Genomic DNA, 13,500 nt, shown 5'->3' with positions numbered 1-13,500 from the left:
AATAGTGCAGATAAAGAACATTTTTGTCATAAGAGAATGGTACTGAATTGTGCTGTGAAGCTTTATTTCATGTATATATATTGGCCCATTGGCTAGAAAAATGGTCCGAAAAATGACTTACAAGGTTTTGTTTTGTTTTTTTAAGGGATATTAAATTCAAGTTTTAGGAGTTAACTTTCAAAATAAAGTAGCGTTTGGGCAGCCCTGGTGGCGCAGCGGTTTAGCGCCACCTGCAGCCCAGGGCGTGATCCTGGGGACCCTGGAACGAGTCCCGCATTGGGCTTTCTGTATGATGCCTGCTTCTCCCTCTGCCTGTGTCTCTGTCTCTCTCTGTCTCTATGAATAAATAAATAAAATCTTAAAAAAAAAATAAAGTAGCATTTGTCACCAATGGTTGATGTTCTCAGATGTGACTACTGTCTACTACTTTCTCCAGAATTTCTCTCATTTTGGTCAGTAGCCTCAAATTTAGAGCAAGTTCACCTTGCAAATGAGTAAGCCGTTTGCTAGTAATCCAGTTGGTTGAGCAGCGAAAGTATGTTGTACTTCTGGAAATTGTTTGGGCTTCTAAGAGCCCCTTGGAAGCACGTAGTCTAGGATTTCTTCCTCTTGTCATTGTTGACATTTTGGGCCAAGTAAATCTTTGTTCTAGAGGCTGTTCTATGCATTCTAAGATGTTTAGCAGCATCCCTGGTCTCTGTCCTTTAGATGCTGGTAACATCAACTCAGTTTTGACAGCCAAAATGTCTCTAGACATTACTAAATGTACCTTGGAGAGCAAAATTGCCCCCAGTGGGAACCACAGGTAGGGTCCAAAAAATCTGAGAGATTTGAAGGAAAGAGTTTTAGGTTCTGTGACTTACCTCTTGTTTTAGCTACTGTAAAATAGTTCTAAGAAATAATGTCAGAATATAGGAAATGTAAGGCAAGTATAAGCAGAATTCTTATGTGGCATATACTGTTCTATAATGGAACTACAAAAATTAATAAAACATGGCCCTAGTCTCAGGGAGCATATGATGTTTTCTACCTTTTTCTGGCCTTATCTATCTCATGTTATTTCACCATTCACTTGCTTTTTACTCTGTTGTACAGGCATTAATTGACAACTTGGGTTTAAATTTCAAATATGTTAAGCCACCTATGGGGAAATTGTAGCAGAATTAGCACTTGATTATGTTCTGAAGACAGATCTCCTGTGATCTGTTATCACCCTAGTAATTCAAACTTTTATTCTATTTCATAATCTCTAAAAACCTATTCAAGGATCAATAAGGTCTTAGAGCTATTGTGTGAACTGCACAGATGAAATCTTAGCATGAAGAAAAATGACATCTTAAATATTTGCTAAAAGAAAAATCTTACTAGATTTTAAGTGCTTTCTTAAAAGCCTGTTTGTGAGTTTGTCATCTCAATATTGAAAGTTTTCATTAGTAGAAAATAAGTCAAATATCTGTAAGAGAAATGGAAACATGACTTTAAGTATCCACAAAGCACTAAATTAAACTCTTGGATAGGCATAGTCCCATCTCATATGCTTTAAAGCCTGAATATTAGCAATGCTCAGTTGGAGATCTGTGAGCTAACATTCAGCATGTACCTCTACCAAAACTGAACACACACAAAAGTGTGCTGAATAGCACAAATACATGGACGACTATATTCTCTTTTCATGTTGAAATCTTCCTTCTGAAAGAAGCATCATTGCAGTCAGATCACCTCAAAAAGTGGAAACTGTCCGTGTTTTCTGTTCTCATCAGTACCTAAGAAGTTTTATGGGGCCAGAACCTCAACTGGCATGGGTTGTTGGGCTAGGTCCAACACATCTTCTAGCACTGATTCCTTACATAATCCACCTATAGTTTGATTGGATTAATTGAAACTTGAAATACAAAGCTAATGTTCAGATCACTCATACAAGCAGCTAAGTCTAGATTTTAAGACTGAGTTATAGAATAGTGCTAAGGTGATATCCAGGATGTCTAAACTAGAACTTTCAAAATATAGTTGTTATATATTAATAATGGTTAGGTGCTTTTCGCTTTGGCTAAATTCTGCCTCTGAGTTTAGCTTTAGTAGTCTTCTCAGTGTACAGTCTGTTTTCATAATTTGTTTTTTAAATAAGCATGTAATCTTTGCAACCTTATACTCAAACTCATAATTCAAAAAGTTTTCCATTTAGCTAAAAAGAACTCTAGCAGACCCCAGATTTCTCCCTTTTAAAACAGGACTATTTGGGACATCTAGGTGGCTCAGCAGTTGAGTGTCTAGACGCCTTTGGCTCAGGGCGTGATCCCGGGGTTCTGGGATCAAGACCCACATCAGGCTCCCCATGGGGAGCCTGTTTCTCCGTCTGTCTGTCTCTGCCTCTCTCTCTGAATCTCTCTTGAATAAATAAATAACATCTTTTTTAAAAAAGTAAAAATAAATAAAACAGGACTATTTGGTAGCTCCTGTTAAGTCTCCAGACCCTAAGACCACAAAGAGTAGTTCCAAATAATTTTTGGTGACTAGGCTGGCTACCATGTCCACATTTTTCACACCCAGTGTCCTAGTACTCCCCATACATGTCTGGTCATTCATACCACAAAATACATTCTTTCTTCTAGCTATTAGCATCCAAAGAGGACTGTTGAACATGTGATTTCAAAGATTGTCCCTAAAGGCTTCCGTTTCCTCTGTTCCAAAAGTAAATTTTTAAAAATGTACTGCATATTGTAGAATAACATAAAATACTTGTCTTACCCAATCTGTACATATATCATTAGATATTAAATTGTCAAAAGGTGAATTCCACTTTGAACTTAAAAGTGAAAAGAATTTTCCCATTAGTTTTTATAATGTTCAGCATCTAGCTGGTCTGTATTTTTTGTATCTTTAAAAAATATCCAAGACTCTTAAAAACCTGGCGTAAGTACTTTGGGCATCATATATTTAGAATAATTGTGAATTGTGGAGTGCAAGATCCCTGTCTTGGCTTTCTATAGTTCTAGTGTTGGCTCTCAGACTAGGTTTATACTTCTAGAAAATCAGAAGTCAAAAGAATTTAGTTGAGTCAGTAGTCATGAATATCCCACAATGGAAAGAAGCATAAACTTCATGTGGTAAGAATGTGCATATGCCTTTTCATGAATAACTATACACACAAGGGATACTGAAATAGTCCTTGGCTGCCTGTTATTTGCTATTCTTGTCCATTCTCCCCTCGCCCAATATGGCATGTTACACAAAGGACAGAGTGTCATTTCTTCCATTCCTGAAATTAGCTCTATGAATGTTTAAGCCCCGACTATATATTTGTGCACATGTATGTTGCATGTATCTGGACCAGTACCGTCAAGCCAGTTTCAGAATGCCTCAGCAGTGCAAGTAGGGATGGTACCAAGGGCATTATTATTGTTGTTGTTTAGCTCTTGAATTAAAGGCTTCTACTTTGAAGTGCGATCTCTCTTTGAGATTACGGTCTTTGGTATGTTGTTTTGATTTTTGATTCCTCTAAGATAGCCACAGAAGGTTCTTGAGAATTTTATGAAGACTGTTCCCAGTAATCATCTTAAATGAACGAGCATTTTTACTTAAACTGTGTTTTCTGTCTGTACACTTATCCTACAGTGTAGCTGACTTAAATAGTTAAGCAAAATTAGAAAGATTCCTAGTTGCTTTAATTATATAGGCCATGATTCCTGACCTCAGTTCAAATTCTGTCCTCACTGACAGAAAAAGCTCACAGACCTCTGCAATCAAGGGGTTAAACTATTTCATTAAATATGTTTAGAGGGGCCACAGCCATTCTGTCTGTACTGCCTTTTTTTTTTTTTTTTTTACTTTCTAGTTCACTAATCAAATGTATGTTAGATTGATTATTGTAAAAGTATAAACCATAGAAAATTTGACAAGATAGATGTGTAAATTATCCTTCTGACAGAACTAATGATGCACTCCAAGCACCTTCTGTTTTCCAGCGCTTGGTGAGCAACTTCATTAAATATGCAATAGCTGTTGGGTGGCTTCTCAGACGATGGTTCAGCTCCTTGTGGAATTGCATTATTACTAGAGGTGTAAAACCAGGCAGACAAGCTAGCTGTTGGGCATCCTGCTGAGGTCCTAATGTGCTCCATCTTGTTGGAGCAGTTGTTTGCAGTCTTTTCAGGACAATTACATCCATAACCACAGGACACATTCAGTGAAACTATATTACAGATAACAGTGTAGACTAGCACTGACTGCTCTTCACCCCTTCTCCTGAGCTGCCTTAGCGTGGGTAGCTTATAATCGACTTCCTCACTCCCAAAGTAGTTGCTTTTTTTTAATCTCTTGGAGCAAATCTGAAAATAACTCATTTGCAACTTTTTTGAGTGCTTAAAGCCATAGGCTGTGGGAGGTGAAAGACCTCATAGATTCCAATCCCTTTGAAGATGAGAAAACCAAGGCTAACAAATTGTGGTGAGTTGTCCCTTAGGGACATAGGAGGAGGACCAAGTAGAACAACTTTTAGGTGGGAGAGATCGTGTGAATAAGAATCTGTGCTGTTTAGCTACTGGTTTTAGAGCTCTTTTAAACATTTTTTTTTTCTTTTTGAATTCAAGATTTTTTTTTCTGCTGCATTTCATTTTCCCCATCTTAATACCAAACTTTTTTATCTCTAGAAGCCAAGCAGAAATATTTTGTTAAGGATATCAAGCTGTAATTTTAATGACAATTGGATGGTTTCCTGGAGAACTGGACACAAAAGATGGTTTGAGTTGAGCCTGAAATGGTATTTAAGGTTCCAAATGGCAGATGCTACAGTGTATCACTGCAGCCTGATAAATGAGATTGCATTTTAGAATGACAGGCTGAATGCTTTAATGAAAGGAGGTTTCCCATTTTGGTTGGCCAATTAAATCACTGCTGATGACTTTGGATCATTAATGAACATTAGTGGAAAATGACCATTTGAATTCAATTATTACAATAATATATTTGAAAAGTACTAACCACAAATAAGCCTATCTGTAAATTAAAGATTTATTCATTTTGCCACAGATAAGTTAGCATATTGCTTTGCTTTTCTTAATGCAAAGCAAGTTAAGATATCAAAATTGAGAATTTCTCTTTAGAGGTTGTTTTTTCCTTGGGTGCCCTTAAAAAGATAATTTATGCAGTGGATCATTATATTACTTCATTATTCTCAAATTAGCAAGAGCTAGAACAGAGAGGGGGAACATTATACAAGGTATAAAGGTAGAAGATTAAGTTTAAAATGGATTAGGTATTTGATTTATTTAGTGCCTAAAAAAATTTCTAATTCTGCAAAAACAATAGGAAGAAAATAACCATTACTTGGGAACATGTAAATTTATTTAAAAGTAATATGAAAATAAAATGCAAATGAAAGTTTCATAACCAGGTTTTTTTTTCTTAAATACTTTAGAGGCTCAAATTTTCCTAATTATTTTAAGCTTTAAAATATTTTATGGATATATATCCTGCCATGTTTGCTATAATATTCCCAACAAATTCATCTGGAGATGATGTTTTTCTTTAGTTAACTTCATTTTCTCTGGACCTTTGGCATGTTTTGGTAGTTAAGACAGGAGGGTGGGTTCTTTTGAAATGTATGTTTTTCTCATCTTGTTATTTGTAAAGTGGGCCCCCATCTCAGCCCAAGCTTCCTTCATCTCTGTTTCATAGTTTACAGAGAAAGGAGACACTGTGGAGCTCAGGCTTCCCCTGGGAATACATTGGGCTTAATGAGCTTGATAGTCTGGTGGGCTCAATAAATCAAATAAAGCAAAACATTTCTCATTTTTGAATAAAAGCATTTATCACACAGTGTTTGTTCATTCATGGTCACAAGATTGATTGGTTCCCAGCCTCATAGTGTATATTGAAGCATTTTTGATTTTGTTTTTCCAGTGGGCAAGTTACGGAAGCAGTGGCTAAAGGAAAGTATCTCTGATGTCGGCTTTGGGATGCTGAAGTCTGTCAAGGAGTATGTGGACCCCAATAACATCTTTGGAAACAAAAACCTTTTATAAATCAATTACTGTTGTTATGAAAAATGTCACTTTTTTTTTTTTTTAAGTCTTCAACTATGGTTATACCAGTAATCAAATATATCATGGACTGTATTTCAGCAAAATTTGTTTGTTGGTTTAAAATAAGTTGTTTCATTCTGTATTTGTTTTATTTCTACATCCATGGATTGACAGATGGTATTCCTAAATCTCTCTCATTGTAGGTGTATCAGTTTACCGCCAACTGGTTGTCATTTCAAATTTTAGTCAGGCAACACAAGGCTGCTAGTTGTTATTTCAGAGGAAGATGCTGCCAGCTGTTCTATATTGATGCTTCCCCTTGGTAACGAAGGTGGATTTTGGTGTCATCCACTGCTTATCTAGCCTCTTTTTAAAAGGACGTTTCTGGGAAGCAGGTATCTGGGGAAGGATTCCGCTGAGGAGTGATTACACATGTATGTTTTTTAAGAGTGCATTCTAGTGTGAGTTAGGCCATTGAGGAGAATACTCATGAAAGAATATAGGCAACCGTTAACTTAGGATACCTTCGATTCTGTGAGGTGCTTGGCCTACATTTTTCTTTGAAATTAGTATATAGTTATAGAACCTTAAATCAGTCTAAAAATTATTGTTAGGAGACATGTTTTTGTTCTCCATGTTTCTGTTTCTACTGAGGTATAAGTTGTATGTGTATAACTGAGATAACCTCTTGTAATATCCTAGTTCCTTCATCATATGTTTTATGAGAAAAGCTGATTTATCACTCATTGTATGTGAAGAACAGGTTTACCTTGAAATGAATGCCTTTATTCAGCTTAAGAGTCCTAATGTTTCTGATTTCACATTCTTGTTACTGAGATGCAGAAGCAGCTGCAACAGGAGCAGAAGAAGGAAGACTCCTTACATTTAATGTCTCCAGTTCAAAGAATTGTTTGGCTAATGAAACACAGTTATCATTTAACTATTGAATTTGAAAACCTCAAGTTTCAGTGACAAATTTTTTTTAATTAACCCAAACATGATAAATTTTCAAATAAAAGTAAAGTTTCCATTTCGTTTTTAATACTGATTTAACACCTTGTTTGAATTACTGGTTTAACCTAAATTTTGAAAAAATGGATTAATACACATACCATAATCAAAAGTTTGAAATATTCCTATTTCTTAAATAATAGGGAAAACATGAATCACATTGAGCGAACATTTTTACATTCAAACCTGGATATTAAGATAAGTGAAATAATTACTTTGAATCACTGTCTGTCAAGGTTCATGATTCACATTTTGGGATGGATTCTTTTCTTAATGCAATACCTAACTTTTGATAATTTTTTAAAAATTAATATTTGATCAGATAATGTAAATCAAAATACAGACAATCCTTTAAAAGGACACACTGTCTGTCTATGTAGCAACAGCTCCAAAGTATTTTTGGGCAGTTTGATACCTTTTATATCTGAAGAATACTTAACCAGAAAAATGAAAATTTAAATTGACAAAATGGTATTTTTAAGACTTCAAAATGATCAACAATTTTTAATAAAATTGGCCTCAAAATAATAAACTTAAAATCTGTAAGCAAATCAAAATTAAATATTAGTTTAACAACAAAAACTAAATATTTGTTAGAAGCTGCCTCTCTTCATTGGTAATTTATTTTTAATTTTAAAATTTCAGCAGATCTTAGCTTTAAAAGCCCTTAATATTTGAAATAGTTGGATGCTTGATGAGGAAATTATACTTGCCTCTAGAATTATAAAAATCTCAGCTTTATAAAATGCATCTATCTATTAATGAAGGTAATTTCTCTAACTGATGATCAAAATGTAAAATTTAATACAGTACTAGTATCTCACTGGAGTGTATACATGTTTCTGAGTAATTTTTTTAATAAAATTTACAGATTCATAAGAAGATCCATTCCTTTGCACATGATTGTTATAACATTCTTTCCCAGGGAGTTCAGATTTCAACCACCTCAGAAATCTGTATTTGGTATTAGGAAACTATAAATGTCACAACTGAAAATTGTTGTGTTCACTGTTCTACATGAACCTTACGGAAATTAGTGATTTATGTCTTTGTTTTTCTTCTTCCATGTATGCAGGACTCCCAACCTTGATTTTATAGGGATGACTACATTCTGTTGTTGGAATCATTTCTACAGGGATTATTTTGAAACACATGAACACTCATCAGTGCTGTGCTGTTTCACTCTGATTTAGTAAATCAGAAAGCCTCTTCCCCACTTTCTCTCACACTTGCTTCTGAGAGGTACCTTTGACATGTACTTAGTTTCTGTGGAGAGCTGAGTTCTTGATTATGCACAGAAGCACTTAAACCTTGCGTCATATTTCTGAAATATCTGGAAATGGCTTCATAAAAGTTAAAGCCTGGAGTACATTGTTTATGTGAGGCTTTTAAACTCACTTTGAATAAGTTTGTTTAAAATTTTAAAAGCTCATAACCTATTTGGTTTTTAGTACAGCATAAACATTGACTTGTCTTTCTGAAGTTAGTCATATTTCTAGTATTTGTTAATGTCATATTTGGGTTGAGGTTTTAGTGGGACTAGGAACTTGCTGCTAGTGAGAAGTGGCATTGAATACTAAAGACTCAATATGAACAGGCTTTATTGACCCTTAGAGAAACTGTTGCCTTAATGTTTGGTGCAAAATACAGTGCATAAGCAAATTTCATCTTATACTGAGTAACTTGAGCTTTTTTTAGTTTAGTAAGAATTGTAGAAGCCTCGTGTTTATTGTGCCCAGCATTTTACCACAAAGAAAGAGGATTGAATTCTTTTCTCTTCAGAAGGATTGGAAGTTTACGTCCTAAATGCTTACATATTACAGTACTGTTATTTAAAGAGTTATTTATGAAGCTGGAAGCCTTCTAGTACACATAGTTGTGTTGACATATTTTGGAAAACAAAAGCGCAATAAAGGATGAGCTTCCATCAGTGTGTATCCTGTGTCAGATACAGATGGTTGCAAGGAAACCTGTTTTTCAGGATATTCTCTTAGTAACTGCTAAGTCCTAGCTTACATTTTTGAAAATGCCTTTCTGCATGCTGGCTCCAGAGATTTTTCTTTGTCATTTTCTTTTATAGCTACAACTTCTTAACCATAGCTGATCAAAGAAGCCCTGTAGTTCCAAGCTGAAGTGTATAAACTTAGCTGTTCACATGGGGCTGGGTTTGGTTGAGCATCTATTTATATAAACGTAGAATACAAATGGTTATTTATTATGGATTGATTCACAAACTGCATGGGCTGGCACTTGAAGCAGCCAAAATGGAATGCTGTGGAAAGTGTCTCTACGTTTTAAGAACACTGAGACAGGCATCAAGGACAGCTTTAATAGCTTTTTGTTTACCAGTTAATCTTTGGCAACTTTGATTTTAATTAGGGTTTAGCTCATGGTGGGAGAGAAGCTGAAAATAAAAAGTGCTTGTTTTGGACTGAAGAATCCAGAATCATCTTTGGCTTTATGAGTTAGGAAAGCGTGGCTTTGCTCAAGGCTCCACATGAACCATGTGTCAATATATTCATTGAATTCTTAATTTCAGTGTCCTGAAAAGGAAATAATGTATACATTGATGCTGAAATGCAGAAAATGTAAGAGTTTTTTAAAATATTGAATCGAGTGTCTGCTAAGAAAGATATAAGTTGCTCAGCTTTCTGCTTCCTAAACCATGCTATTTGTCTTTAGTGTGGAATTTGTAAAAACTACTTGTAACATCAACAGGTTATAGAAACGTATATTATTAATAAAATGCACCCAGGTCTAAGAGATTTTGTTTTCTTCAAAGGGAGTGGGAAGCTCTTTGTTCTGTTTGCATATGGGTTTTTCTTTTATTTTTTCATCTTCATATTTCTGCCGATTTGAAAGCAAAATTTTATAATTTTATTAATGAAGCATAATCAAGTCCCTTTAAAATATGGCTAGCTAGATTTTATCACTCTAATTATTTTTTAAATCAATGTTATATTCCTAGGAGGTGTTTAGTCTCCTCTGAGCCTGAAGCATTTCACTTTGAACCTAGGAAGATCCTCAGAGAATGAGCACTGCGCTCTTAACCACAGCAATTCCTTAAGAAACGTAAGGACCACTGATATATTGAACACTCAAGCCAAAGAACCATCACAGGATAAAGTAACTTTAGTTCTGTGAACATGAAAAGATTTCTTTTTTGGTTCCCGAAGGAAACTTTTATACTTTTTTTTTCCCCACAAGGAAGAAAAATAATACATCACGTATCATTAAGAACATTTTTCAGGATGTGTGCACAAATCTAAGAGGGAGAGAGAAGGAAAAAAAAAATTAGTGTGGATTTCTAAGCAACACGTATACCTGTTTTCAGGCATCTTATTGTTAGCAGTGTTTTTCATGAACAACATGAGCACCCTGTGAAACCGTTGTTTAACCCTTAAGGTAATCATGTTCACATTATCCATAAAGGACATGAAATGCTTGTACTGGTATACAGTTTCTATAAATAATTATTTTTTTGGGCCTCGTAAAGAATATCCCCAAAAGTTCACAGTGCCTTGTTGGGATTTTTTTTTTTTTCCATGAAATAGCCATTGTTTAAAATGAGAGGGAGAGGATAAATAAGTCTTTGAAGACTGGGATTGTTTAGTAGTTCAGGGCTTGTCCTCTTCAAGAATATGTCAGGAATTAAGCAGTTCTATTCAGAAACATGGAAAATCCTTTCTACAGTGTGGGTTTGGATCACCTATTCTAGTCTGTTTCACTAATGATATTGTGGACCTGTACTGCATATATGCGTTCAGTCGGTAGAATTTATATGTACTTTCATTTTTAGATTTTCATTCCTACTGTCCCAACTTAGTAGCCCTAAGATGTGGCTTCGTGGATGTGGCCTATTCACTCAGTCCCTGAGACACCCACTACATGCTTTTGGATATTAGCTCACACAGCTCCCTGAGGAGCACAGGGCCTGTGGGGGGTGGGGGGGCTCTAGTCCTTATATTGTGTGTCAGTCTTTTTTTCTGTGATGGTGCCTTCAGAATAATGAGTATTTCTGTTCCTGGACAATGATAAGTCTTATGAGAAATATATGTGGATTATATTTCTTAATTTTTGTCCTTTTTTGCTAAGCCTGTGAAATACTTTGGCTCTGATACAACTTGACTTGAATAATATCTTATCCCGAGTCTTCCTCCAAGGCAGTACATATTCCTGCCAGTACTGTAGTAATCTTTTGGGAACTACATGTGGGTAAGCTCTTGTATGTAAGCCATTTTATTGCTGTAACTAATGCATACAATTTACATTTGTAGTTTAAACGTTGCTGTGTTAGTGGGAAGGGAAATTCCTGAGAGATTTCAGCACAGCTTTGTGAGTTCAGACTGAGCCATACTGTTCTCTACAAGGGCTCAAAACATAGTCTATGTGCGTGCTTTCGGTGTGTGTTTGGATTAGCCTTTGATTGCTTTTCTGATACTGTACTGTTCTATAAGCAAATGCCCATGTGTGATTTTTAAGATGTGCTGGGAAGAAATAAAACAATATCAAAACCATTGTTATGGAGATTGTTGCTTATTTCATATTGATTTCATTTAACCTTTGTTGGCAGCATCATGCTGTACTGACAGAATGGATAAAATATAGTCTCTACCCATGAGTAGCCTATTAGTGAAGGATGTGTGCACAGATACTGATTTTGTCCCTGCCCGTGACTCCTGTACTAGAGGGAAGGTTGCAGTTTTCTGGGCTCTGAAATGACTGAGGATCAAGCCTGTTGAGCTTAATCTTACTTGGGACATTTCACATAATCACTTACCTCACTAAGACTTCAGCTCTTAATTAAAGAAGTTTTCTTCCTTGGTTCATATAAGCTTAGACTGAATGAACCTTAGAAATCCTCTCATCTTACCTTTTCCTAAACATAATTGTCTAATTTCCCATATACCCCAGGCCACAGATAATGAGTTTTCCTGAACATTTGCTGTGACCAAATGGGAATTTATTGCCTTTCCAGGAAGCCTTTTCCAACTTGAAATCCTCAGGTATTAAGAGGTTTTTGCTTATTAGACTGAAACCCATCTTCCTCTTCTATTCATTGGTGTAACCTTTGTCTCTTAGTCATAAAGAATTGTCCAGTTGCTCTATTGAAGACAAGCTCTTCCAGTGCTTAAAGGCAAATCCTATCCTCCCACATCTTCTCCGGTTAGCCTTTGCTCCTGTGAGTTCTAGACCCTTCACCATCCCAGTCTCTCTTCACACATATGCTTCTGATTTTTTTTTCTTTTAATATTTATTTATTTTCGAGGTGGGGGAGAGGCAAAGAGAGAGGGTGAAAGAGTCCCAAGCAGACTCTGAGCAGCCTGACACAGGGCTCAATCTCACAACCCTTAAATCATGACCTGAGCCAAAACCAAGAGTTGGTGCTTAATCGACTGTGCCACCAGGTGCCCCAAAATTTTAATTCACTTTTAAATTTTAATTTAAAAAATGTTTTAAGAGAGAGAGAGAGAGTGCACATGCACTAGAGCAAGCAGGGGAGGGGGCAGAGAGAGTATCTCAGACAGTTCCACACTGATTGGGGCTGGATCCCATGACCCTTGAGATGACCTGAGCTGAAATCAAGAGTTGGATGTTCAACCAGCTGAGCCACCCAGGCATCCCCTCTTTGGTGTTCTTGAAGTGAGGTGTCTAGGCCTGAATGTGCCATAGTACCAATGATTTCCTTATTGGAGTCACTAATAAATGCATTTTTTAATGGACATTCCACTGTCATCTCATACTGAATTTAAATTTAACAAAGCTTGTCTTTTCTGCATATACTGTTTTGGCCACATCTCCCTGGAGTCTGATTTTTTAAAGTCCCATTACCTGTATTTATCCTTACTAAAATTTGTATCTTGCTGGATTTAATTATAGAGTTTCAAAATTTTAGAATCTTGACTCATCCAGAATATTTTTTTTCCGTTCAGTTTTGGGTCCTAATAGAAGTGAGACATGTATATGTCTGGACTCTCTTGCAAGTAATGGCAGAGAGCTCTAGTACACAACGGTCTGTCCAATAACACATCCATGAAAGAGCATTCAGGGCTCAGGCAGCTATTCTTCCACTTGACATGCTGTTGTTCACTTTACATTTTGTCCACAAATAGGCATTTTTTCCCCCTGTGAGTAAATTATTTCAGACAAACATTAAACATGCAATAAATTTACTTAACGTTGTAAGCTGCCATACTGAGATCCTTTGACAAAGCTTGCTGCTCAAGTTTCCTGTGCCACCCCATCAGAAAGGCAAGTGAGGTCCTTGTGTCATCCCATCTACTTTTGCCTGTGTTTGGCCTCAGGGGCATGTCTCATTTTCAGTATACTCAAACCCATTCTCTGACGTGATGTTGATTTGGTCTAGTATTGGCTCATGGACAACCTCTCACATCCATTCTTACATAGCTCTGTCACATCTTTCATACCTCATTGTATCCACATTACACCTGAGAAGATAGCCCTTAAA

General features: G+C 36.1%; 1 protein-coding gene and 1 long non-coding RNA gene across 4 annotated transcripts in view; one reads left to right on the top strand and one right to left on the bottom strand.

Annotated features, from left to right (window-relative positions):
- The window catches only part of AGPS (alkylglycerone phosphate synthase), a 132,067-nt gene extending 120,519 nt beyond the window's left edge, over nucleotides 1-11,548 (top strand). For all 3 annotated transcript variants that reach the window (XM_077883005.1, XM_077883006.1, XM_077883004.1), the window contains one exon: nucleotides 5,899-11,548. In XM_077883005.1, the coding sequence (XP_077739131.1) occupies nucleotides 5,899-6,020 (122 nt within the window). In that variant the 3' untranslated portion in view covers nucleotides 6,021-11,548. The remainder of the gene's footprint in view (nucleotides 1-5,898) is intronic.
- The window catches only part of LOC144304475 (uncharacterized), an 82,589-nt gene that overhangs the window by 37,485 nt on the left and 31,604 nt on the right, over nucleotides 1-13,500 (bottom strand). The window lies entirely within an intron of this gene.

Source organism: Canis aureus, chromosome 34 (genome assembly GCF_053574225.1).
Source record: "Canis aureus isolate CA01 chromosome 34, VMU_Caureus_v.1.0, whole genome shotgun sequence".
Taxonomy (NCBI): domain Eukaryota; kingdom Metazoa; phylum Chordata; class Mammalia; order Carnivora; family Canidae; genus Canis; species Canis aureus.
This window is presented reverse-complemented; position numbering and strand designations above follow the sequence as displayed.